The sequence below is a fragment of the Doryrhamphus excisus genome, linkage group LG1, assembly GCF_037039965.1.
Source record: "Doryrhamphus excisus strain RoL-2023G ecotype Guam linkage group LG1, RoL_Dexc_Guam_v1.1, whole genome shotgun sequence".
Taxonomy (NCBI): Eukaryota; Metazoa; Chordata; class Actinopteri; order Syngnathiformes; family Syngnathidae; genus Doryrhamphus; species Doryrhamphus excisus.
The window spans coordinates 7428055-7456005 of NC_136357.1; the positions used below are offsets into that span (position 1 = coordinate 7428055).

General features: G+C 40.4%; 2 protein-coding genes across 4 annotated transcripts; one reads left to right on the top strand and one right to left on the bottom strand.

Annotated features, from left to right (window-relative positions):
* The first annotated feature begins 1308 nt into the window (after positions 1-1308).
* Positions 1309-6499, top strand: fads2 (fatty acid desaturase 2). The gene is made up of 12 exons (XM_078789091.1): positions 1309-1497; positions 1569-1679; positions 2276-2473; positions 2746-2847; positions 2908-3033; positions 3381-3441; positions 3515-3591; positions 4805-4902; positions 5626-5722; positions 5793-5872; positions 5937-6062; positions 6135-6499. Exons 1-12 carry the CDS (start codon positions 1309-1311, stop codon positions 6184-6186), a joined length of 1317 nt encoding a protein of 438 aa, XP_078645217.1. The 3' UTR covers positions 6187-6499.
* Positions 6500-6699: 200 nt separating this feature from the next.
* eps8l2 (EPS8 signaling adaptor L2) lies at positions 6700-27938 on the bottom strand. Of its 3 annotated transcripts, XM_058075948.2 has the most exons (21): positions 27730-27938; positions 22793-22843; positions 22317-22363; positions 16044-16108; positions 15103-15264; positions 14718-14867; positions 14466-14545; positions 14295-14401; positions 13677-13747; positions 12652-12778; positions 11596-11684; positions 11435-11509; positions 10401-10549; positions 10144-10312; positions 9997-10031; positions 9803-9908; positions 9566-9685; positions 8698-8773; positions 8447-8618; positions 8231-8363; positions 6700-7709 (listed from the first exon to the last, which is right to left on the bottom strand). In XM_058075948.2, exons 2-21 carry the CDS (start codon positions 22825-22827, stop codon positions 7632-7634), a joined length of 2046 nt encoding a protein of 681 aa, XP_057931931.2. In that variant the 5' UTR covers positions 22828-22843; positions 27730-27938; the 3' UTR covers positions 6700-7631. The 3 variants fall into 3 exon arrangements, with proteins under 3 accessions (XP_057931931.2, XP_057931930.2, XP_057931934.2); XM_058075947.2 differs by lacking the exons at positions 22793-22843; positions 27730-27938 and having other exon boundaries at positions 22317-22555; XM_058075951.2 differs by lacking the exons at positions 22317-22363; positions 22793-22843; positions 27730-27938 and adding an exon at positions 16185-16252.
* Between the last annotated feature and the right edge of the window lie 13 nt (positions 27939-27951).

Sequence of the window (27951 nt, forward strand, 5' to 3'; positions counted from 1 at the left end):
AGAAAGCTACCATGTTGTTCTTTAGGGTCACGTGAGGACAAGTTGTTTGCTTGAGCTGCTCGTTTGCACTTCCTGCTGGTACAAGACGGTATTGCAATCTCTATTTTGAAGTCGTAGCTCTTTATTTAACATAAATCCTAAAAGGCACAATCCGATCTTATTCTTATCTACACATAAAGAAATGACTGAAGTTACACCCTCACAATGATGCCTTTACAAAAACAATGGTGTTTATCTTGATATTGTTGGAAAAGTATTAACTTCACTTCACTGTGAGCAGTGTAGCGCTGCACTGCATCAATGGTTTTTAAGCGAAAGGGGACCTATTATGCTCATTATTCGGCCCTTTGAATTGAGTTGTGGCACACACAATAAACCGCACAGAAAACTTTCTAGATCTTCCAGAATCTTCCACCTATTTCAGCTGTATCTCCTTAGGATTTCCAAAACGGTCTGTTTTAATTTATTCCACCCACGACCCGCTTCTGAGCATGCCCACTCCGCTGTGATTGGTCATACTCCCAAGTACTTTAGTTTGTACAAGTTTGACATACATTAATGCACCTTTCCGGTGAGCACAGTTGGCGTCTCCTGGCCATCGCTGCGGTTCTCCACACCTCTGCGGACTCAGAGCGGCATAGTGTGTCTGAAATGAATGCACCTTTCCCAGCGAGAGCGCACTGCTTCTGGCTTCAGCAACAGTTTTGCGGTATTTCACCTTTGTGTTCACAAAAACAGATGAAAATATTTTTTTCTTTTTGAGAATCACCAACTCCAACCACTTCTGCCTGAGCTTGCCTCAGATTATCCTGGGAGCCAGAGCAAAGAAGATCTGTCAGGAGGGCAGTTCTAGCGCATATCTGGCCTACAGAGCATGCCCACATAAAGAAGTTGGGCTTCTTGTGATGTCACAGGGAGTCAGTGTTAGGAAAAACTCTCTAAAACTTATTTCAAGGCTCCCTTCCAAATGTGCAAACCTCATTATCTGAAACTTTGGCATCGTTTGCTCTGACTGCATTTACTATAGGTCAGAAAAGTGGAAAAAGCAGACCATAATAGGTGCCCTTTAATCCATTAAGAAGAGCTTTCAGATGCATTTCTAGTCATTTTGTCACAGACGACTGATCACCAACCTGCATATCCAATTCTGCATGAATTATTTGTGTGCCTGTTCTATTCTTTGTCCTTCTTCACTTATGTTACAAACTAGTGCGCACAGCAACAAGTCAAGCAAGCTCCTTGTTGCTTCTTTTTCTTGGAATATTTGGCTTTTTAGAGTGTTGACTTGAGCTGTTTTGTGTAGAGACAATGAGGATGAGTGGCCAGCTGACGGAGATGGGGAAGAGGGTTTACACCTGGGAGGAGATCCAGAGACACTGCAGCAGGAATGATCAGTGGTTGGTCATTGATCGAAAGGTTTACAACATCACACAGTGGGCCAGGCGGCACCCTGGAGGTTTTCAGGTCATCCACCATTATGCTGGAGAGGATGCAACGGTACACATGCTTTGCTCATATCTTGATTTCCGATTAACGATCTTCTCATTGTTTACGCCCCCCGTGTCCAGGATGCATTCACTGCTTTTCATTCCGATAAGAAGTTTGTGCAACGCTTTCTGAAGCCACTGCTGGTTGGAGAGCTGGTGGAGACAGAGCCCAGTCAGGACAGACAGAAAAATGTAGGAATTATCTTTGACTTTTAGAATTATTACAACACAACAAACACATACAAATCTGCTGCATTATTAATTAGCACTTTTTGGTGACACTAGCTTACCTGTTGACCTATTTTTCCCTGTGCTGTTCTAATATAGAAGAGGAACGACACAAACACCAAATCAGTCATTTATCAACCTATGCCCTATTTCCACTGCATGGTACACTTCTTTTCTTTTCCAAGCTGCCGCGGTACACTCCACAGTCTCTACTTTGATGTGGCTTCCCTCTCTGTCTCCTCTTGAATAAAATAAACCTCTTAGCATGTCTGAAATGTAAATACAGTAGACATTTGTTCTCCTTCACTACTGTTGTTAACATGTCTCCTTCCCACTGATGCCTTCAGGCCCACTGGTACCTTGCAGTGGAAAAGGGGCATAGCAAGTACAGGAAAAGTAGATCAACAGAAGTGCTCATTTATTGTTGCTGGTTACTGTTCACTTGTTGCTAGGCAGAATTAATGCTTTGACAGTACGGGAACAGAAAGATAAACTGATGTTAAGCAGCGGTAACTTCGGAATAATGCATCTGTACAGTATTCTGTGCTCCATTCTCTTAGGCTACAGTCATAAAGGACTTCCAGGCTTTACGTGCTCAAGCAGAGTACCAAGGTCTGTTTCGAGCCCAGCCCGTCTTCTTCCTAGCCCACCTGGTTCACATCCTACTGCTGGAGATCCTGGCCTGGATGCTGGTGTGGTTCTGGGGCACCCGTTGGCCCCTAACACTGTTCTGTGCTGTCTTATTGGCAATTGCACAGGTGAGAGGAGGAATGTGATCTTACTGATTAATGTATATTCATGTGAATACATTAGCACACACCATGGTGCATCGCTGCACATAAAATGGTGAATGTATGTCAAAACATGCACCCATACTGTGTTGGCCGTGCTTTTATTTTTCTGACAGATACATCACATGTTGGCACATGTCCGAAAGTTAGACCACTTAAGTTTGATTGAAATTGTAATTTTTTTCAAATTACTTTTTTTATGCAACACTTAATTTTGTCTTTATTATTTCCACTTTAAGTCCCAGGCAGGGTGGTTGCAGCATGATTTTGGTCACCTGTCTGTATTCAAAAAGTCCACATGGAATCGTATCGCCCACAAGTTTCTCATTGGACACTTAAAGGTAACACATCTGTTCTTACAAATCCAATGAAGTGAAATCAAATACTTTTTTTTGCATTAGGGAGCTTCTGCAAACTGGTGGAATCATCGACATTTCCAGCATCATGCTAAACCCAACGTCTTTAGCAAGGACCCTGATGTCAACATGCTGCGCATCTTTGTTGTTGGAGCCACCCAGCCTGTGGAGGCATGCTCAACGTACAGATCATATATAGAAAACACCTTAACATACAGTCAGTAGACAGTAATGCACCTTCCCATACAGCCTATATACAGTAACGCTCCTTAACACACAATCCTTATACAGTAGTGCACTTTAACATAATATCCATATACAGTAGGGGTGTTCACACGATGAATCAGGAGGGGACACACAATGGGCCTCAATCCCAATCAAGGTAATGGGCACCCCTGGTATGCAGTAACACATTAACATACAGGCTTAATACCGAAACACACCTTAACATACACTCCAAATAGAGTACCACACCTTTATCATTTACCATCCTAACTGAACACTCTTGTCTTCCACAGTATGGCACCAAAAAGATCAAACGTATGCCCTACAACCATCAGCATCATTACTTTTTTCTGGGTATGCTTTTGTATTCTTTCCAATAACTATCATAGTCAAGAATGAACCAATGACAAGTTTTTGTGTTTTTTAGTTGGACCGCCACTGTTAATTCCAGTTTATTTCCACATTCAAATAATCCGTGGTATGATATCTCGACGTGACTGGGTGGTAAGATACTCATTCTCATTCATTTCTCTTATATTTTCTAGAGTCATTAGGATCTTTTACTTACCTCATGAGAATATTAGTTCACGTATTAGCACATTGATGAGTTAATTAGCTCATTGGTGGAGTGATTTTCACATTATTAAATTACATTAGCACCTTATTTCACTTTCACAAGCATTTTAGTTAAAAAGGTCATTAGCATTTGTTGGTTACTTATTTGGCCCATTAGCACGGTAGTTAGTTGGCTCATTAGCATGTTTTGTTTATTGGCTCGTTAGAACAATAGCCTATTAGCAGCTTAGCTATGTAGTTAGTTCATAAGTGTTGTAGTTAGTTGGCATGTTTGTTAGTTAGCCCACCAGTGAAGGGTGAACCCATGTGTTGTATCTGCGTCCTGATTGGTTAAGGGAGAACCTACACATTGTGTTGTGCATCCTGATTGGATAAGGGACTGTAGATCATTGTCAGCTCTTCTGTGCCTTCCTATGCTGTACAGAATGCATTCAAATTTACATAAATGTTTGTTCACTACCTTTCTGACTCGGAAATGCTGAGTGTCTGCAAGTTTGATCCCCAACAACACCCACAATGTTGACAAAACGTTGTGCATCATCAAGGTGCGGCTGTGGGGCGCCATTATGGAAAGGGGGAAGGAAGGAGGAGGAAAATACATAGAAATAGATACATAGAAATGTGACGAAAGGACCAATATGTTTGAACAAGGATACAATGGTCACCCTAGCTAATTACCATGTTATATAACACATAAGAACCCAATTTACAATGTTGGGAAATTAGCATACAAGTTCACTTTTTAGAATGTGAATTATCAGTTAGCTAAACAATGTCAACTAGCTAGCTAGCAAGGATTTTAGCTCTCTAGAACTGTAATTAGCAAGTTAGCATTTTATTTAGCATTTTAGAACGGTAGTTAACTTCTTAGCACACTATTATAAACTATAAATATTAATGAAGTTAGAGCAGATTTTAACACGGACAATAATGCCTTCGGTCCCCATTGCTTTAACAATGAGTCAAGACAAAAGCTGTGATGGACTCACAGACCTTGGCAAGTAACATTGCTAAACTACAATAATACTGCATTGTCCTGTATTGCTTTAAATGCATAATATAATATTTCATAATGGTTATATATAATAAGTGTCAATGAGCCTTGTAACCATCACATTAAGCAGCTTTCCTTTTCGTTCAGGATATGGCTTGGTCAGTGTCTTACTACCTTCGCTACTTCAGCTGTTATGTTCCCCTTTATGGTCTTCTGGGCTCAATAGTGCTCATCATCTTTGTCAGGTAAGTGATTTAGTCACTCAATGAGGGTCACGCTTTTTAAAAGGACTTGTTTTATGGCCAGTTAATGTACTGTAGCCACTGGGTGCCATGACTTTAAATCATCAGTAGTATTGAAGCCTGAAGCTCTCCTAAAGGAAGCTTTAATTACATTAAGAAAACTATTTAGTAGCTAGCAAAAGCAACATACTGTGCTGACAAGGCCTTACATGACAGCTCTTCAAATGTCATTATTCATCTTAAACACTTAGATTCTGCGCTTGGGCATTTCTGTGTGGAATTTGCATGTTCTCCCAGTGCATCCGTGGGTTTTCTCCGGGTACTCCGGTTTCCTCCCACATTTCAAAACCATGTTAGGTTAATTAGCGACTCCAAATTGTCCATAGGTATGAATGTGAGTGTGAATGGTTGTTTGTCTATATGTGTCCTGTGATTGGCTGGCGACCAGTCTGGGGTGTACCCCACCTCTTGCCCAAAGACAGCTGGGATAGGCTCCAGCATACCCGAGGCCCGAATTTTGGAACAGTAATAATAGCCTGGGTCCTGTAATTACCACATTTGCCTGCAGAGGCCACTACTGCTCACCTCCCAATTTGTAGTCTGAACTAGGCGTTTATTTGCCTAGAATAGGTTCATTCATTCATTCATTCATGTAAAATAAAATGCACTAAAATCTGGATTGTATGACATAGTAAAATACTTGAGCTGTGTTTCTGTGTTTGACAGGTTTCTGGAGAGCCACTGGTTTGTGTGGGTGACTCAGATGAATCACCTGCCAATGGATATCGACCATGAGAAGCATCAGGACTGGCTCACCATGCAGGTACCTGCTGAGAAATCAACATCACCTCCACTTGCTGCATCATGCTCATCATGTTTCTTATGGGATGTAGCTACAAGCCACCTGCAACATCGAGAAGTCCTTCTTCAATGACTGGTTCAGTGGACATCTCAACTTCCAGATTGAACACCAGTGAGTCATACAAGGTATATATTCATTAAAAGGATTGAATGAAGTGTCTTTTCTATGTTGCAAGTCTTTTCCCAACAATGCCGCGTCACAACTTCCACCGGGTGGCGCCGCTGGTGCATGCTCTCTGTAAAAAACACAAGATTCCTTACCAAGTGAAGTCCCTGAGGCAAGGCCTGGCTGATGTCATCAAGTAAGTCTGATACTAATTCCCACGTGCATTTTCTAAATAATAATTAATGATAGAAAAAACTTCTTTTTCCAGGTCATTGAAAACATCGGGGGAACTCTGGCTTGACGCGTATCTTTATAAATGATTGTATTCTTGCATTTAAGGATATGTGATTGATTGATTTGTTCATTGTAAATTATTATTACTGTTCTGGTCAAATCACATTGTTTTTGCTGTCCATACCAACAAAGACAGCTAACAAGTTGCACATGCTTAGCATTACTCCTCCTGTCCTACTCCATGGAACAACAATTGAATGTGACAATTTCGTCACTATATGTAATCAACAATCAATGTAATATTGCAGCCCACTAATGTATTTTGAATGAATATAATGGACTCTGTTTTTCATCCCGAGCTTTTCATATACTTGTTTTGCTGTTATTTGCAGCTTATGTGACTGACTGATTCGAGTTGGAGACACAAACAACATAATGCCACTAATTGTTTGTAAATAATATAACAAGGTGGTTTGAAAATTATTTTAAATACTGTTTAGTGTTAAATGTGTGTCATTATTGTTAGTCTCTTAAATGCATTTTGTCTACCTTTAGTTATACTATTTATTCAGTGAAAAACATGAAGACTACTATTTGGTATCACACATTTACCAACTTTTAATCAGGTCATTTTGCATCATATGTACAGTCCATTTTAGTCCAGTTTTGGGAAAATGTATTTTGATATTTTGGTTCCCTAAATACAACACAACAATGATAACCACAATTTCACAAGATTTTACACTCCATTCAGAATTGTTGTACATTTCTCTGTGATTATGGACTTGAATTTGGGTCACACCTGTCAACGCTTGGTTTACCGCTTTATTAATTTCCTGTAAATTTCCCGTATTTTAACTTTCACAAAAAACAAAAAGGGTAATTGTGGCAACCCTGACCCTTCCTGTCCACTCTGCAACACTTGGACAACATAGACATAATACATCCTTAGTCAACACTAAGTCAGGTTGTCAAAAGGGATAATAATAATAAGAAGGATGATAATATTTCTGTTAGCAGTGTTTCATGTATTCCCACTGTAAACACTAATATTCAAATCATTGGCTACATCGCAGAAAATGTCAAACATCCTGGCACAAATTATGCAACAAGCTCCTATTTACTTAACAGCTGCAATATTACTTCTCAGACATGTTGAATTGTGCAAGTGTAAACGTGATGTACTGCTATGTAAATTGTTTGCATGTTCAAAGTAAACTGTACCATTAGCGATATGGACAAAAAAAGCATCAACATGGACCACAATGCTTCTACAATCACATACTGTACTGCACATGCATGTCCCACACACACACACACACACACACACACATAAAACTGTACATAAGACATTTGTTTGTCCACACACATTGAAACATTAGCGACAACAAATTAGTTTGAATACATCCACATTGAGAGATAGAAAATAAATATACAATTAAAATGTGTACAACATGTGAATATGCTCTGTTATGTATGTCCTAATGCAGCAGATTGATTATGAAATTGTAAGGGAGGATGTTGTGAAGCTTCAGTCTGTGCTGCCTGAGTCAATACGCTCCTGTCTGCGTTTCATGATCTCCTGAAGCTCAGAGTCCCCATTCGTCTTCTGCAAAGATGCCACAACACAGTTAAGTAATGGAGCAAAATACTGTCATCCACAAAATCATTCTGTATCTTAGAGCTACTGTCGTTAGGATTATGCTCCACAAGAGGAAACAGCAAATTACTGTGCAATTACTGTGTAATTACTCTGAAATTAAAAACATCTTGTTTCAGCATAGCACTCACTACCTCACCAATGATCAAAACAACATTATTTTGTAAAAAGATATTTTTAGGAAACAGCTTATAATTGGATAGCCAGTTGTATATTTTTAATTACATTAGTATTGTCCATAGGTATGAATGTGAGTGTGAATGGTTGTTTGTCTATATGTGCCCTGTGATTGGCTGGCGACCAATCCAGGGTGTACCCCGCCTCTCGCCCGAAGACAGCTGGGATAGGCTCCAGCATACCTGTGACCCTCAAGAGATTAAGCGGTGCAGAAAATGGATGGATGGATGAATGAAATAGTGTGGTATTTTTTGGCTATGGCTAAAGGCTACGCCCGGATTTCAATGACTGACCTCTATTTGTGTTTTCTGCACAGTGATCTGACAGTAGACGCGACCACCTTCGTCACCACACACCGCCTTCAGCTCATCTTTGTTGAGAGAAAAGAGCTGAGCTCCAGTCAGGATGCCCAAACATTCCACTGTCCTGTTTTCGGATGGTCAACAAGGTAAGAGTAATTTAAAACATTGTTAAGTTTTCGTGTTGCACGAGTGCTGCAGAAGACGTACGGCTTAGAAAATCCCTTTTCGCTGAGCCAAGTCTTGACTTGTTCTGGACTGGAGTTGTAGGTGAGTGGCACTTGACTGGCGGCTGCTCGCTCCACACGAAACTTCCTGGTGGGTGGCTGGCTTTTGTTAGCGGTGATCATCATGAGAAGCTCATTGTTGACCTCATCCATCACTGAAACATGTAGGGACACATACGGAAGACATGAGTGTCTGTTGGTTTAAGTCAAATTGAATTTTGGGACATTACTCACTTTTGTCTTTGTGTCGACCTTTGCTGAAACTATCACTTGGGCTGAGGGAACCTGGGGATGATGCACTATAGCCATGCTGCAAATAGACATCATTTTGCTTCATTAACTACTGATTTGGTGCTACTCTGATGGTCTGAAATATGTGCTAAATACATGTGCAGTCATGTTGCAAAATCCATAAACATGTTACTATGAGGCGGCACGGTGGTCGAGTGGTTAGCGCGCAGACCTCACAGCTAGAAGACCAGGGTTCAATTCCACCCTCGGCCATCTCTGTGTGGAGTTTGCATGTTCTCCCCGTGCATGCGTGGGTTTTCTCCAGGTACTCCGGTTTCCTCCCACATTCCAAAAACATGCTAGGTTAATTGTCCATAGGTATGAATGTGAGTGTGAATGGTTGTTTGTCTATATGTGCCCTGTGATTGGCTGTCCATGGTGTACCCCGCCTCTCGCCCGAAGACAGCTGGGATAGGCTCCAGCATCCCCGCGACCCTCGTGAGGAAAAGCGGTAGAAAATTAATTAATGAATGAATGTTACTGTGATTTGCTGTTGTGTATACAGTCACAAGATCCTTCTTACGGTAGAAGATCTTTGTAATATCTTGGTTATCTTATTCGGTTATGAGTGGCAAAATAATGGAAACATCTGTCAATATAATGCAGTGCCATTGTACACCACAATAATCAACATAATAATTATAATTAGCACCACTTTTACAGTGACAGTTCATACAACGGCTGCATTGGATCTCATTAGATCGTACCTCATTAGATGCACCGAATGCTACATTTTACAGGCAATAAAAAGTTCTAAGCAAATGGAATATGAGCAATAAATACAGGTTCAGGTGTGTTTGTTCCAAGTTACCTGGCTGTAAATGCCATCAGGCTCTTCTATCTTGACAACATCCAGGATGTTGTAGGGGACGTAGCCTGCTTGGCCGCTACGATTCCGTAGTTTCCACCACTGTTTGTCATCCTCTATCACCTGAGAGACACACCTCTCACAATTTAGCTATGCTGCCTGACAGAAACAGTGCCGACATTGTATAATTACAGTGGTTCTATGTAGACATGCACAATGTGGAAATGCCACCATTATTACCTCTAGAATTTCATCCTGCAGCACTGACAGCTCGTTGGCATTCCGCGCTACAAAGTGGTAGCGGATTTTGGCATATTTTCGGGTGGGGGGCATCCCATTATATGATCTATTGAGAGATAAGATGTACTGTACATTAGTTGCCTCGCCTATGTTGGTTTACATTTATGAAATCTGTAAAGGACTTCATTTCTTACCCATTGGATGAGTTTGAGGAATGTGTTCCATAAAACTGCAAAACCAAATAAATTGTTATCACTTTTAGATGTACATTTAAGATTGTATTCCCATATTCATTCATTACATCCCATGCATTCACCCATAATCCACTCTTGTATTCTTACATCTTCAGCTGAGTGCTTCCTGTAGTCAGGGCTGATGGGGGAACCCAGAGGCCCATTGGGACCCTCTGTTTCCCATGGGGCCGACTTGAAGAGCTCAGCTGGAGGTTCCCAACCATTGCGGAACTTGGGATAGTAAGGAGGAGCACACTGATCCCTCGGCCATTCAGCTCTGAATGAGTGAATAAACAAGAATGTTTATTCTAAACGTGACTAAACATACATATTTATTAAACATGAGTACAATATTGACTAAAAACCTTGGTTTGGTCCAGCCTTCCCCAAGAAGCTCAAAGATGGTGGCTTCTTTTGGGGTCAGGTGACCGCGCAAGAAGTCAACAGCGTCTTTGGAGAGGTGGGGAGAGATGATCGAACGCGCCAGCTCAGGACTTCCACAACTTTGCAGCACCTGTACACTCAGGTAAATGGATTATTATTAGTGTTCAAATGTGTCGTTTTGTTTTTAGAACATTAAATATATTTGTTGTACAGTCAAATGACAATTTTCCCAATCTGGCAGCCTTTCCCAGATATTTCTTTATTATTCCGTAATTGATTAGTATTGTAAGATATTAATTCATTCATTTTCTACCGCTTATCCTCACGAGGGTCGCGGGGGCTGCTGGAGCCTATCCCAGCTGTCTTCAGGCGAGAGGCGGGGTACACCCTGGACTGGTCGCCAGCCAATCACAGGGCACATATAGCCAAACAACCATTCACACTCACATTCATACCTATGGACAATTTGGAGTCGCCAATTAACCTAGCATGTTTTTGGAATGTGGGAGGAAACCGGAGATAACCACACAGAAATGGCAGAGGGTGGAATTGATCTCGGATCTCCTAGTTGTGAGTCGGGCGTGCTAACCACTTGTCCAACGTGCAGCCTTGATCATGAAATTATATTTGAAATGATATTAAACTTGACCCATTTACTTATTTTGCACCACCCTAATTCAAACTGTACAGTTTTTTCATTAAATATTAGATATGACAAGAAAAAATCCCACAATTTGTGTCGTGGGTGATGGTGAGTCCTGCAGCCAGACCAGTTGGCAAAACACTGCTTGAGTATATTCAGCTTCAAACTGCTGACACCGTCAATCACTGCAGCCTGCTTCTATCCAGCAAGGTGTGGTTGCAGCTTGAGAAACCAATGTTATGTAAGTGCAGCTGCACCTGTGTGTTAACTATTGCTGCGGTTTGGGGAGGAGTTGGTGGTGCCAGGATTTTAAAAATGTATTCTTCTAAAGAATAGCATGGAATAGTATCAACATAGATGTGTAGTTCTTACCAGTTCCAAAGGGCCAAAGAGGAAATGTACCAACTCTGATGCACTTGGGTTCTGGATGTGTTTCTTCAGTTTGGCCTGCAGGGGATCCAGTAACAGAGCCAATGAGCACTAGAGGTCATGAGGAGAAAAGGGAGGGTGGCTTAGGAGTTGTGATATCTCACCAAGAGGTTGAAGGCTAGCTTGAGTTTCTGCAGGCTATCAATGAACTCTTCCTCAGTGGGGGGCTTGGCTCGCAGGGTCAACATGCCCTCTGTGAACAAGCACAGAAGACCACAAACAATGAACACTTCAATACAGTGTTACCAGCAGTCTCGGGGAAGGGTTAAAGTTACATTGTTGAAGGAAACCACATGAACCTAAACACCGTGTTACCATCTCTGCTAAAGCTTAGGTCTCTCCAGTAACCTGTGAGTAATACTAAGTACTTAGCTTTACTATTGTTGGCTGCTGGTAACACAAGCAAGAATGTGCCACAATCAAGATTTCTCAACTTGGAGCCTATCATGCAGGGATACAGAAATATTGTTTGAATATGAGGAGTTTACGATCTATTCTACCACTTGTCCTCATTTTGGGTCACAAGTGAGCTACACCTATCCCAGACAAGAGTAATCTGTTCATCAATAATATCCACTTTCAATTCAATTACACCCCACAAAAAAATCTTTAAAATGTTCCACTTTCAACTCATTTTGGTCCCCCACAAAATCTTTAAAATCGACAAATCCATGATGCTCCAGAGTAGAGAAAATGACATTGTGCAGCATATGTGTCTTGCTTTGCAATGTTGGTACAAATTGATGTGTTCAAATAACATCAAATATTAGTGGGTCACTGATGAGGCATGCAGAAAACAAGGTCTTATGACAAAATATGCTACTGTCAGAGAGTTAAAACATTACTCAGCGTGGTAAGGTATTATTATTACATTGCACCTTTTTGCCTTTTTGCACCAATTTGTGTACAAAATGTTTAAAATACACTGTACACATCAGGTCCTCCCCAATGGAAATTTACCAACAATGAGTAATAATAATACCCCCCTCAATGAAAACAGAGCATTTTCAGACAAAAGCCATTCTGGTGTTTCCCACCATCACATACATCACTGGATGACGGTCCCAGAACACAAAGAGATACAAACATGGCAGCGTGAGCAATATCAGACATATTGTCACTTCATTGTTGTCGCCACAGAAGAAGAAAGGGAGACAGACCTGCTGGTCCTTTCTTCTTATTCTTCTTACTCTTGTTGCGCTGGTTGAGCTGGGAAAAGGCTTCAGCTGCTTTTTGCACCCGCGCCACAAAAATCTCAATATCATCCAGGGCACAGTTGAGGATTTGCTACAGAAGAGGATGATGATGAAGTGATGGAGACACTTGTGAAAAAATGTACAAAACAATTTGATGTAGTACAGCTATACACCACTGCTAACGACAACCACAATAATAATAATAATAATAAATAATGAATACCGCTTAGTCAATCAAAACTGATCATTGTTGTCTTTGTGAATGCAACATTCATTCATTCATTTTCTACTGCTTATCCTCACGAGGGTCGTCGGGGTGCTGGAGTCTATCCCAGCTGTCGTGGCACGAGAGGCGGGGTACACCCTGGACTGGTGGCCAGCCAATCACATGGCACATATAGACAAACAACCATTCACACTCACATTCATACCTATGGACAATTTGGAGTCGCCAATTAACCTAGCATGTTTTTGGAATGTGGGAGGAAACCGGAGTGCCCGTAAAAATCCCATGCATGCACGGGGAGAACATGCAAACTCCACAGAGTTGGCCGAGGGTGGAATCGAACTCGGGTCTCCTAGCTGTGTGGCTTGTGCGCTAACCACTCGATCTATTGTATTATTAATTTACAGTTATTCGAGTGTCCGGTGCATTGAATTTACTATTGTGATCACAGCAATTCACACAAAAATCTACCAATCTCTTTTGCGCAACCCCTCAATTTTGTTCAATCCCTGCAACTTTCCTGCAAATTTTGGCCAATCATCATCATCATCATTTGTCCTTGAGTAGTGCTAAACTCATGTCAATTGTCCAATCAAATGTGTCCACCTATGTCCTCACTTCCTTTATTGTAAAACATAAACAAAGAATCAAAAGTCGGGACACATAAAGGTAACTGTGAGTTAAAAGAGAGTAAGTGAACTAAGGCATTTCTATAATCATTTTTTTAAGCCCACAACATCCTGGTGATGGAGAAAAGACTCACCACATCCTTCTCAATGCGTTGGGCCAACCTTTCATGCGTCTCTGGGTCATTGTGTCCAGAAGATCGTCTGTCTGCACCCGAAAACCAAAACAAGTACTCATGAATTATATTATACATAATATACATAATGAAAGGTCTCTAATCATGTTGTTATTCAATACAATGTATTGTAGTGCATGTATGGTTTGTCTATACCCAACTACAATTAACTTGCACACAATGTCAAATACATTTGAAGGATGTGCTTTACTAGTTTAGATGGAGCATTCAGACCAGAAAACATGACCGAACATAACAAAACATTAGACGCTGTTAGTAGCTTTTCTGTTTAGAATCACCTACTTTCAACTTTAATAAAAGCTCAATTAAAATCTGATTCATTACAGTTGTATTGTAAAACATCAAATACATCTAACATTCATTGTAACCTCAAAACACAGATACAAACAAGATCTGGTGCAAACCTGTTTATAAAAATATACTATCAAGCTTCATGCTACAGTAATTCACATCAAGCTTGTTCATACATAAACACCATTCATCCTATTTCATACTATTCATACATTTTATTTAAACATGTATATTTAGACCATTATAGTATAGATCCTTTAGTCTCACCTTGTGGGTTTGGAGCAGCAACGCGTCCCTTCGCAAGAGGGGGGCCCTTATGGGGCGACTGGGGAAGGATGGTCTCTCTGTGACTCTTCATTTTCTCCTGGTTAATTCTGGAGGAGGAAGAAAACGTGAAGACCTTCTGATACGTTATAGCTCTATGTGCGTGTCTCTCACTTGAGTGTCTGCAGCCTCATTTTCTTGCCATATTTGTTGTCTCCGAGGGCACTGTCTATATCTGCATGAACCAATTCAGCCTAGGTCAGAGAGAAACACAGTGGAGCTAATTATTTTTAAACATTGCAGTCAGCATAGACCAACAATTTAGAAAGAAAGAAAGAAAGAAATGTCATGTTTTCAGCACTGGCCCCTTCGTTTGGCACAGATAATAAAGGATGCAAATGGTGACGCATTCAAGGCAACACCCACCTCCACCTGGTCACAGTGGAAAAAGTGAATGTCAGGCTTGTGCTGCTCTTTGTCCTGACACACCAGTAGCAACACGGAGGGGTATCGTGTCTGATTCAGCACGGCCTGACACATTTGGATTGTAGTAAGGGGGAAGTTTTCCAGCTCTTCCTGTAGAGAGAAAAGAGATTTGTTGGAATATTCTAAACACCCCTTGTTTACAAAGAGATTTATTAGAAACACACATTGAAACGTGGCCATAAATATATAATAAGGATGTACGACAGCATATCAATTACAGTACTCGTGGCTTCATAGCTATTACATACATCAGTATATTTTCTCATTTACAACGCACATAGTGTTCATTAACTTCTTAATTGCACTTTATGTAACCATGCTCCACCTGTGTATCACAGTCCAGCAACCTGACTGCCTTATCAGTGACTTGCAGGAGCATTTCCTGGGTCCAAATTTTGTCTTTTGAATCAAGAAGGGCAAGTTTCTTGATGGCGTCGTCCACAGTAACGATGGACTCGGTCTTGTCCATGATAAAGGTGGAGAGATGCTGAGGACAGAAAGGGTAGTGTAGAAGAAACATACAATGGCGTGATTTCTTCATTTAGTTTGTCACTGTTAAATCAGATCATCAAACTATTTGAAATATTCGTCAGTGACAACATGGCTGAAAATAAAATGCAGTTTTTAAATGAAACATTTATTATTAACTTAATTTACATCTATCGGTCTGGAAAAGGTTATGAAGCCATTTCTCCAGCTTTGGGACTTAAGCTAACCACAGTGAGAGTCATTATCCACAAATAAATACAAAGAGAATATCAATGTATAAAATATAGCAGATTATAGATCTGGATGGCTGCATGACATGAAATATATAAAATATATGTTTCATTTAAAAAATATATATTAATCTATGAATTATATTTTTCTAGACTTGAATGATCGGAAAATATTGCAAGCAATGGTGTCGACAGTGTGCGACAATACCAACAACACAACATCTAAAATGTCTTAAACATCTAAAAGCCTAAACACTTACAAGGTCCACAAATGCATATAAAAATATTGTTGTAAAATATATATATAAAAATCTAAATTATAAATATCTAATATACAATATAGAAAAAAACATATAGTAAACAACCCATTCAAGTACAGCATAAAAACATCATATTTTGCATCCTTAGTTTCATCAGTCATATATAGTACCGGGCAGTAACTGTCCGTCCTTTGTGATATTTATAAAGCCTCAATCGTGATATAAAATTGTTGACCCTCTCTTAACTTCAGTCCCTTTAAATTCAACACAAACACAGGTGGTCTTACCTCAACATGATACTGGGACGTCTCATGCATAATAAAATTGGAGTTGGAATACTTTTTCCTCTGCTCTGTAAAAAAAAAGAATAAAAATCCATGTAAAAAAATAACATTAATTACAGTAACATTAATAACAACAACACTTGCCTGGGTACCACATGTTGCACCAATCTGCAATAGAATGAATGAAGAAAAGACGCAAGTGTGTGGGCGGAGAAGACCAGCAGGGCAATAAGGAAGAACACCCACTCTGTGAATATTTATTTTTGTCATGTACACTTAATGGAAAATGTGAAGATCACTTTCGGTAGGGACATCACATGTTTCAAACAATATCATTTTGTAACAATTCAGTATTAATTATTTCATATAACTAAACCAATTAAAAGACTTATTTTCTACAAAAAGTCAACTCCCAAAGGAGTTGTGAAATGCACATCAGACAAGTTAATTATTAAATGTGCTATCAAAGAGTGGTGTAACCTGATATGCCCTCACACTTTATATCATGTTGTTCAAGCCGACATCAGTGCTCCATTAAAGCATTCAAAAACAGGAAGGGTTTTATGGCGGAGTCAGAGATCACTGATGGTCACTACACAACAGCGGCACGGCGCAAGCTTCCTCATTGTTATCATCACAGGCATGTTATTAATGCCAACAATAAAGTGCTACACCTTGCAATGCCCCAGATAGAGGTGGCACATCTAATGATCATGTGGACCACTATAAAAGAACAGCACTTGAGCGCACCATTAGGAAACGGCACACTGTGCTTATTTGGAGGAAAAATATATGTTCCCTATGATTGGCTGGACAAATACGTTGTTCATTGTTCTGTGTACGTTCCATGAACAAATAAACTACCATACTCCATGTTTGCTAAATACAAGGATGAAGAGTCTTGAACCAGTCATTATGTGCTATATATACATATCACTATATTGACACTTACTATGGTACCCATTATGTCATTGTATGGTCATATCACCTTGTACTTTGATACATGACAAAAAAAAACTATATTAGGAAAGCAGGAAGTGAACAAATGTAACAGTTACTGATTGTAAAAGTACCAGATGGAGGGGTAGGATTTAATAAGCTTTGCTTCTTCCTACTCCTTTTGGACATGTGGAACTGTGAACTGATTATGTGATGCATTCAATTGTAATCTGATGCATGTTCAAATGAAATTAAACCATTACCATTACCATTACCATAATAATCATTGGTCTAAAATCTGTCTATAGTGTCTCATCTGTAAAAGAACAACAACCCATTCTGAGTGACCAACATGTGGATGCTTTGTTTGGGTATTCAACCAATGTTTGGCCGTCCGAAAACCGAGGTTTAAAGGTACTAGCATACTGTTTGTACAGGTATATTAGTGTATACAGTACATTATGCCAATGAGTTAAGTTAACATTCTACAGAATACAATAGTATACGTCAGAGGTTCTCACTGGTAAAGAGAAAAATGTTTTAAACCAGTGCTATGGCACAGTGAACCTCCGTTCATGGTTAGGGTAGGTTATTTTGGGGAGTCCCAGACTCTGTTCACTCTTTTGCCATAGGAATGAAAAACTATTTATTTTGCCTTAAAATAGAACTGAAGTTAGCTGAGCAGGTTTTGTATCTTTTCATTTAATAGCAATGTAATAGTAATGGCAAAAACAAAAAGTGAACAAAAAACATAGAACATGAGCAAAACAAATGAATATCCTTGTCATACACACTACGCACTTTAATTCCAGCAATAAAATGCCTCATATTTCTATGCATCAAAATAGAACCTAAAATCATCAGAAAGAAACGTTCCTTCCTAATTATTGTTGTGAAATTAGAATTCCCACGTCTCGTGTCGTAGCCACAACCAAAAGAGTTGCGCTTATGTGACTGCATTGTTTTTAAAGTGGCACATGAGCGTGCCAGTGTGCTCGCTGACCTATTTACCAGGTGAATAGCCTGCAGGTAACCATTACAGTTAAATGAGAGCATGTTGCTATCAAGATCACGGTGCCAGATGTCTTTTCTCCCCACCCAGCAGAGCAAACACTTGGATACCGCACGATTCCCAGCACATGCTGCACTTTATGTTGAATGTGACACAAAGCGGCTGAGTTTGAACAACACTTCACGAAATCGGTGCTTCACGAAAAGTGTTTGGTTCCAGTCGGGGTGTAACGGTACATGTATTTGTACCTATAAAACAAAGCTTATATAACTTATTAAAAACATAACAAAAAAATTATTAAAGCTCAAACGTTAAGCAGTTTAAGTAGTTGGTGTTTGCTAAATACAAGGATGAAGAGTCTTGAACCAGTCATGATGTGCTATATATATCACTATATTGACAGTTCTTATGGTCCCGATTATGTCACTGTATGGTCAAATCAACTCGTACTTTGGTACATAACAAATATAAAATAAAAAAATAAATTAATAAAAAAAAACTTAAACTATATTAGGAAAGCAGGAAGTGAACAAATGTAACAGCTACTGATTGTAAAAGTACCAGATGGAGGGGTAGGATTTAATAAGCTTTGCTTCTTCCTACTCCTTTTGGACATGTGAAACTGTGAACTGATTATGTGATGCATTCAATTGTAATCTGATGCATGTTCAAATGAAATAAAACCATTACCATTACCATTACTATTACCAATTTTTGCAATTTCTTCCTACTGTTCCAAATATGACCCCAAACCGTGACCTTAAAAGGGAGATCGGTACCGAACCCTGGTTATGGTGTACCATTACACCCCTACAGTACACCTTGTTGCAGACTCTGTGACGTCAACAAAAGCTGAAAGGGACAACTCACGTCCATGCCATCATGTGCAAATGACGTCAGCATTTAACCTCCTGCCAATCCCTCTCAGCTGATTCCTTCCTGCTTGCTTCAACACAGTTGAAAGAAAAGTATCAGATGTCTTTCTGAAAGTCGAGCTGGCCGCCATGTCTTATTAATGCCGTTTATGGCAATCAATTCACAGAGCCACTTAGCAGGGAAGAAGGACGGATCCTCACAGCAGCCAACAGTCAATGACCGGTGATAAACATGGCTGCTGGGCAGATGATCAAAATGATACTTTGGCTGGGATCAATCTGATGTGGCCCACATTTATTGAATGCAAATAAACTGCCAGAGATTGTTTTTGATTTGATTCCGATTTTATGTCACTATCCAATGGCTTAAGCAGCCCAGTGACCCACATTACCTGATGTGGCAACAGATGCCTTTTGTTTTTATGGCTTAGCAACATTAAGATGTGTTGATGTGTGGTTATGTCCACATGCAATATTTACTTTAATATTTCATCTTTCACTCTGTAAAGTTGTGGAATTGGCATGTATTGTGTCACAGGCTGTTATTATTATCTTATTTTATTTCTGCAATAGGGGCTGCACGGCGGTCGAGTGGTTAGCGTGCAGACCACAGCTAGGAGACCAGAGTTCAATCCCACTCTCGGCCATCTCTGTGTGGAGTTTGCATGCGTGGGTTTTCTCCGGGTACTCCGTTTTCCTCCCACATTCCAAAAACATGCTAGGTTAATTGGCGGCTCCAAATTGTCCATAGGTATGAATGTGAGTGTGAATGGTTGTTTGTCTATATGTGCCCTGTGATTGGCTGGTGACCAGTCCGGGGTGTACCCCGCCTCTCGGCCGAAGACAACCGGGATAGGCTCCAGCACCCCCCGCGACCTTTGTGAGGATAAGCGGTAGAAAATGAATGAATTTCTGCAATAAGTCACGTTCCACAGATGGCCCCTGTGCCACGCTTTGGACACCCATGTGCGTTTTACCAGCAAGACAAGGTGCTGCCAGCCGAAGGGGTATGTCTGTCTTTGTTGGGGTGCATTGTGGAGGTTTTAGAGCTTTCAGACCAGAGGTGAATATCCTGCATGGCAGATACTTGGCTTGTATCTGCCTCCTTGCTCTGTCCCACAAGGGGTGAGTGATAAAGCATCATTTGCATTGCTGTGTCAAGTTTTGCATACAACAAACTGAAACTAGAACTTTGCACTTTGTGTATAACAGCAGGTGAATATACGCTGTTGTTGATAATACACAATAGGACAGGCATGCTGCTCTCTTCCTGCAGACAGAATGTTGTGGCAACCATCTGCCACACAAGCTCCAAAGGACAACAACATACCTCATCACCACACTTACACATTCTGTGGATTTTTGGATGACTTAGTGCCTTAACAGATGGCAAGGTGCAGCCAAACGGTGTGGGAGCATCTTGCATGCCAGTATTACGGTCATAGACAACACTCTAAATTTAGAAAGGCCAAGCATGGAAATAAATTGTCATGTTATGAAATGGGGCATGTTTCCCAGTCATGTGCAGTACAACACTCCTCTTTATCCACAGTGTGGAGGGGCAGTGCTGGCAGGGACCACAGTGAGCAAAAGTCTGAGGCGGAGTGGGCTGAAAGAGAGGTGAGAAAGAGGCAGAGTCTGCCTCGTCTTTTCCCCTTTTTCAATGAGGCTTTTATTCACCTGCAGGACGTGGGCATCCCCACCCTGTTCCAAGCAGACTTTAAAAACAGGAACACTCTGCTAATGCCAAATAACAGCCACTATATAGACAGACACACTTAAGCTTGGAATAGACGCCTTATTGCCATCATAACAAGACATTTTGGGCAATTTTTCTATTAATCTAGGTGGTGATTATGACTCTAAGACGGTTTATTCTTGGCATCACACAGGACTGATGGTAGCACTCTACTTTTTTCCGGATGCCCCAAACGATCAGAAATGGCATTCACCAGAAAAAAATGACTTCACCCCAGTCTTCAGGAGCTCATACCCTGGACATTTTGTCAATACTAGTCTGTCACTGATGTTTTTCCTGGAGAGAAGTGTTTTTTTTGCCGTCCTTCCTGATACTAGGCCATGTTACAAAAGTATTTGCCTCACTGCGCAAACAGATGCACTTGCAACCAGATAATCAACTTTTGTGGCAGGACTGAAATGCAGTGGAAATAGTGTTTTGGGGATTAACATTATCTTCATGACTAAGAGGGCCATTCATTTTGTCAGTCTTTATATATGGAGTATAAAATTTCCATGATCAAAACTGAGGCAGTAGACTTTTGTGGAAATTAATATGAGGCATTGTCAAAACTTCCAGCCATGACTGTAAAAGGTTGTATGTGCGCTGTGATTGACTGGTTATCAGTGAAAAGTCCAAAGTCAGCTGGGGTAGGCCCCAGCTACCAACTCTATAATCAACAACAAGTCATTTCCAGCATGCATGGAAACAAATGTTATTGTCGCACAGCAACACTGAGGTTACAATAACACGCACCTTAATGTCAGCGACAGATTTCCTGCAAAAGTCATTTGCATTTGCAAGTTGTGATTCAACTCCTGCATATAATTTGTGCTCCCGTGATATTATTGCCTGCATTGTGTTACTGACATAAAGTACATCTCCTAAACACCACATGCTAATAATAGCATGGGACAATTATTTTTATTCAAGTACTCTCTTGAAAAGAAACGGTGACCAATACGATTTTGAGACTTATTCTCTGTAGTGGAATAAAAGCAAGAATTATAAAGAGGCCATTAATGAATCACTCCTGAAATACTGTAAAGTATAAATTCCACCAAAGTAAACATTTGACTCTTGTGAAATCGCTGATGGAATGTCGACCATCTGGACTGGGGGTCAAGTTGAACCCAAACAGAAGAGGATATGTAATATAATTTATTTAACACAATTCATAACCTGTTATGCCCAGGTATTAATGTGAATGTGCATGGTTGTCTATATGTGCCATGTGATTGGCTGGTGATCAGTCTAGGAACGATTGCATCTGTAAAAGTGTCATGCAATCTGCTATATGTGCTTGGGTCCCTTTTTCAGGAGCACTTTTAAAACAGCAGACCATATCAAATAACAATAATAATAAAACAACTACTTAAACCATCAAAAGTTTGGCCCAAGCCATGATGCCAGGTTGTGACCCCCGGGCTGTAGTTTGCCCACCCCTGGTCTAGGTTGTACCCCTGCCTCTCGCTCATAGTCAGCTCTGATAGACTTCAGCTCAACTTTGACACTTAACAGGATAAGCGGTAGAAAATGAATGTATGTGTGACTAAATGGAGTTGTCACCAAAAATTTAAAAGATTAAAGGGAAAAAAAACATATAAAATACAGGTTTATATATAAAATACATCAAAAACGGTACATTTCATACAAACAAGTCAAACCCAATTATAGGTGCCTTGGTGGAGGTAAAGAATGCTATCACTTACCAAAGAGGGCTTTGGCGCTGATCTTGCTGTCCGATCTAGCCACTCCACTGCAATGGCAAGAAGAGGAGACAGGATTACGCTGCATTCCCTTCATCTTGCCCCACTCAAACTACTACACTTTTACTTCTTCATAAGCTCAAGACCACAAAACATTAGTGACATATATGGAGAGTGTCCGTGAGATTAGCCTGAGATTCCGACCATATGGACCAGCCAGGAAGCAAGAGGGAGAGTGGAAAAGGGAGAGAGGGGGGATGAGGAGGAGGGAGGGCCCTGGTGGGAAGCTGGAGCCAAGAGCCGAGGCAAAGCAAATAATTCTCAACAGAGGCGCTCTGTGCCCAAGGTCCATGACCTGCACCACCTTGTACATACTGGGTTAGTGATTCTGGGGCTGCTGTGACAGTCACCTGCACTAAAGAGCTAACGGAGGGAAAGGTAAATATGTAAGGAGAGGCCGGAATGTGAACCACACTCACTTGGATTGCCTTGTTGGAGATCCCAAGACATTCATGGTTCAAGACATCCACCTGAAGAAGTACAGGGACATGATGAGAAGTTGGATACATGACATTTTTCATACTTGACATGCATTTGTGTAGTCTCGAAAATCGGATTGATGCTCTGTGTTGAGGCACCAGCATACATTCCAATGGTGCACTCCTCCCCCTGCAAAACCCTTATGATGTGCACATCATAAAACTATCCATAATGTTTCTCAATAGGGTCTATTGCTGTACTTAACACATTCACAAGGTGCAATGTAGTTTAAGGCACATGCTAAAACATACGGTTGAAAGGAGTCTAAGGTGTAAAGAATACTTTATTTAAAAAAAACTGTAACAAAATGGTTCTTCTTACTTCCTGAACTGTTCGGCAACACCTTCAACTTTCATTCATTCATTCATTTTCTACCGCTTTTTCCTCACGAGGGTCGCGGGGGTGCTGGAGCCTATCCCAGCTGTCTTCGGGCGAGAGGCGGGGTACACCCTGGACTGGTCGCCAGCCAATCACAGGGCACATATAGACAAACAACCATTCACACTCACATTCATACCTATGGACAATTTGGAGTCGCCAATTAACCTAGCATGTTTTTGGAATGTGGAATTGAACCCTGGTCTCCTAGCTGTGAGGTCTGCGCGCTAACCACTCGACCCACCTTAGTGTAGGAACCACCACTAAACAGTCCACAAAAAAAGCCTATGGACGCAAAACAGAGTTTCCGGGTTCCCTCTCATCATTGTCGGAGTCAGTCTTGTAGTCAGGTGGCTGTGCAGCAATGATGGCATTGCATATGTACTGCACATATTACGTATTGTTTTCTAATTGGTTTATCGCTGCAAAGTACATATTGCATCTCTGTGTCAATGGAGAATGGTCCCACAATCAAGCGGAGTGCTTACTCAAGTAGCATATTTTGGAACTCAGTGCCACATAAGGCGCACCGGATTAAAAAGTGCATTGTCGATTTTTGCAGAAAAAATTGGATGAAGGAACAAACAGGTTTTTCCATCAATATAAATATGTATTCTTGCAAATCTTTGAATCTGATATCCCCCTTCTGTTCCCAAACATGTCGTAAAAATGTAAGGTGTCATCTGCTAAAAAAGTCTGTTCTCCCTCTGAGCTGACCCAGCTCCAGAACCGCTTGTGCAGTTTGTATAGTTAAGGGGACACATCTGTCACAATAGCAGACAGCAGGAACGTCAGCCTGCTGTCTCCTAAATTGCAAACAGTACAACTATAAACACATTTATTATTTTCATTTGGTTTCATATCCAGTCAGCCGAATTGTTGACAATTATGGCCCCCGAGTAGACAAATCAGGGTGATTAACAGGAGTAGGAAATGAGAGAAGTAAACGCTGAGCGTGGAGCCTCCACGTTGTCTGTCAAGGCTTGCCCTCATGATGTTACATAACACATACCAGCACACACACAGGCTCCTCTCACCGTGGACCCTAACGAGCTGTTACACAACAAAACGGGTTGTTTGTTTCTCTTTGACACTGACTTTGAAAATGCACTGCACCACTACATCAGACACAACAGGTAATGCAGTGATGATGATGCTCTGATGTCATGGTCATGATCATGGCCGTTTTTGGTCTTCGTTGTTGTTTCTTTGATGAATTTTACAAAGATCTGTAGCGTTGTCATGCTGGTAGTTTAGTAAACATATTTGATGAATGCAACACTGTTGTTCATTGTGGAAAAGTGCAATAATAGTCGCTTCATAAGCAAATTTGAATGCAGGAAGTGAACAAATGTAACAGTTACCGATTGTAAAAGTAACAGATGGAGGGGTAGGATTTAATAAGCTTTGCTTCTTCCTACTCCTTTTCGACATGTGGAACTGTGAACTGATTATGTGATCACTCAATTGTAATCTGATGCATGTTCAAATGAAATCAATCAATCAATCATTGATGATTGATTGAAATGAAATAAAACCATTACTATTACCAAGTTCAATAAGAGTCAATTTTATTGTACAGCGCGTCAATGCTATTGTTTTGTCTTTGTTGTGCACTGTACACTTCTGAATTGTTTAGTGTAAGTTAACAAGACAGGATAAAATGTACAGGGTTCATTTTAGTATTAAAATACTATGTGAAATATGCAACAAAAGACATAGTATTCTTAATAAGTACCCTTGCTGTTAACAAACAAACAAACTAGGACGTCCATAAAACAAAATAGACAATACTTCCATTGTGACACGTGTGAGAAATTACATTGATGTAGCAATTTTTTTTCTCAAGCTAATATGAGAACAGAACCTCATACTTACTTCAATTATTTCACAAAATGAATTGCCAAATTGACTGTATAATTTTGAACCTCTGTTACCTGTGAAGTTGACTTACCTACTTGTGAAGTAATTGAAATATTTGGTCCTGTGCCATGCAAACATTCCCCATTAAACATTTCCCATTAAAAGATGGCCGCCATTCACATGGCCGCATTGTGTGGATGACAGATTATACAAAGCACACAAAGAACAAAGCCAAACTTTCACTGCCGCAACCTACATTTCTGAGAACACTTTGCTCTAAAGTAGCTCCTTACCCCCAGAAAATCACTATTTTTTATTAAAGCAAAGTTACTTTATTTACGTTAGTCACCTTATCTCTCTATGTCTCTTAGCTCTTTTGTTCCCGCCCCAGGCACAATGCCAGGTTTCGGAGGGGAGGTGAAGGTGGAGGAGGACAGCTTAGGTGTCAGGTGTTGTCAAGAGGTCCTCTGCACTATTCCCCTCGACAAAACCCAAGGTGATTTTGGTTTAACAATGCCAGCCACAGAGGTAATCATATCTGTATTTGCACAAAAAAGCCATCTGAGTGCTCATGTGTCTCCATTGCACCCTTTTCAAAAGCTACTGAATGTTTTCATATTCAAATCTGCGGGAATGATGTTAGACAACTGTCTCGCAGCCCCGTCGCTAAGGCGAGCCTTTTCTTGTTGCGTTTCATGTCTGCGGCTGTTGTATCACTCAAGTGGCCTCTGATTTGCTCAAATGTTGGATTAGCTTTAACATAATCTGGTTCAGTTTCTGCCCCCCTCAAGATGCAACCTACACTATCCTACCACAATTATGATCATTGAGAATTGTGTCACTTAGAGTGTATTTTCGAGTTAGCAATTTGACTTTAATTGATTCGAGTTTATCCACATCATATCTATGAATTAAACTAGTAGAAAAGCAGAAACCACCTTAGTTCCACCCATATTATGAATATTTATTTTATCTACATATTTTAATTGCTAACGTTGGCATGCTAGGCACACCTAACATAATAGTGGCAAGTGTCTAGCTATGACAATGGCTAGAAATTGTACTATGCTAAATATACAGTAGGTAGTAATAAATATAGTTATCCTGAATGTCCTGAAAGTGTTGAGTGTTGAGAAATGTGGCAGGCAATTAGTTTTAGGGAAAAGGGTGAATTTTGGGAAAATTTGGAATTTGGTATCACCCCCAAAATGTCATCAGTTCTTTCATATGCCATTTCCAACATTAATTCATTCATTCATTTTCTACTGCTTGTCATCAGGAGGGTGGCGGAGGTGCTGGAGCCTATCCGAGCTGTCTTCAGGCGAGAGGAGGGGTACACCCTGGACTGGACGCCAGCCAATCACAGGGCACATATAGACAAACAACCATTCACACTCACATTCATACCTATGGACAATTTGGAGTCGCCAATTAACTTAGCATGTTTTTGGAATGTGGGAGGAAACCGGAGTACCCGGAGAAAACCCACGCATGCACAGGGAGAACATGCAAACTCAACTGTGTGGCCTGCGCGTTAACCACTCGACCCCCATTTCCAACAATTCCTGAAAATTTAATCCAAATCCATTGAGAACTTTTGGTATTTTGAACACAAACAGAGAAACAGAATGCCGACAAAAACATAACCTCGGAGGTAACAAATGACCACAAATGACCACAAATGACCACAAATGACTACAAATGGCCCCTAGGCTGCACTTTGGACGCCACTTGCATTAAATAGCGCTCCATAGCTGCAATACAACATTGAATATGCATGACCTGTTCAGGATGCGCTTGTTTAGTGCATTAATAGTTAAATAATCCAGGCTGTAATACTATTTACCAATGACCTCATGTGTCAAGTTGGACTGATTGTTACCGTGGTAACACAATAGCTCAAAGATTTGATGTATCAAAACAGCGTGCGGACAAAGTGTTAACATGGACTGCTTATACAATATCTCTGGAGAAATTATAAGCTTGAGCAATGTGGACTTTACCCGCGGTACCTGACTAAGCCTTTTCGGAGAGATAAGACTTATCTGGTTTTATATCTTTGCATGCAAACTTATCCCAGCTGGTGCTGTTGGATTCATAACAACTGTATTCTCAAACACAACACAACACAGCCTATTTTTTTACATTTGTCATCAGTGGAGTACAATCCTGTGCTGGGATTTAAACAAATTAGCAAATCAGTGTTTATCATTTCACTGTTAATGTGTAGCACATTATGAGGTTATTCAGGCAAATGATATAGAAGCTGTAAAACACTTCCTGTCCATATTTAAAGTGGAGCAACCTAACTCTATGGATAGCCGATACAATACACAACAAAACTAAGTGGATATCTGTGTAATTTCAGAATGATTACATAGAAATATGTCATTTCTTCACAAGGAACATCTGAGAGTTTTATCAAGAAAGTTTAGCTTTAAAAAGATAATGCAGAGTTATGTATATTGACACTTTAATGGTATTACTTGACAGTTTTATCATTTCAATGTACTCTAATGTACTCTGAGAATCTTTCTCATATTTTTAAAATTAAAATATATGTTGCAAATAATTACCAAATAAGCCACCATGGAGATAGCAGAAGAAGTATGTATGTACAAAGAAAGAAACTTACTTTGGTGTTTTCCGCACAGGATGCTCAAGGTGACCAACATGGGCGGGACAGAAGCATCAACCTGCCACGGATCAGCAGACACCCGCACCAGGAATGGTGCAGAAGTTTGTATCGGAGAGTTTAATCCCAAACCTGCGAGTGTTCCTGTTGCTGCCTTAGCACCACACACAGACACGGAGAATTGTTGCTGGTTCCCAGGAGCAATTGCCGAGGAGGGAGTGT

Excerpts from the sequence above, each read along its gene's own strand:
- fads2 (XM_078789091.1), top strand. The coding sequence starts at position 1,309 with ATGAGGATGAGTGGCCAGCTGACGGAGATGGGGAAGAGGGTTTACACC. Across the intron at positions 2,848-2,907 it reads TTCTCATTGGACACTTAAAG|GGAGCTTCTGCAAACTGGTG; the intron begins GTAACACATCTG and ends TTTTTGCATTAG. Across the intron at positions 4,903-5,625 it reads GTGCTCATCATCTTTGTCAG|GTTTCTGGAGAGCCACTGGT; the intron begins GTAAGTGATTTA and ends TGTGTTTGACAG.
- eps8l2 (XM_058075947.2), bottom strand. The coding sequence starts at position 22,410 with ATGAAGGGAATGCAGCGTAATCCTGTCTCCTCTTCTTGCCATTGCAGT. Across the intron at positions 10,313-10,400 it reads GAAGGCTGGACCAAACCAAG|AGCTGAATGGCCGAGGGATC; the intron begins GTTTTTAGTCAA and ends TCACTCATTCAG. Across the intron at positions 8,774-9,565 it reads CTGATGGCATTTACAGCCAG|CATGGCTATAGTGCATCATC; the intron begins GTAACTTGGAAC and ends GTCTATTTGCAG.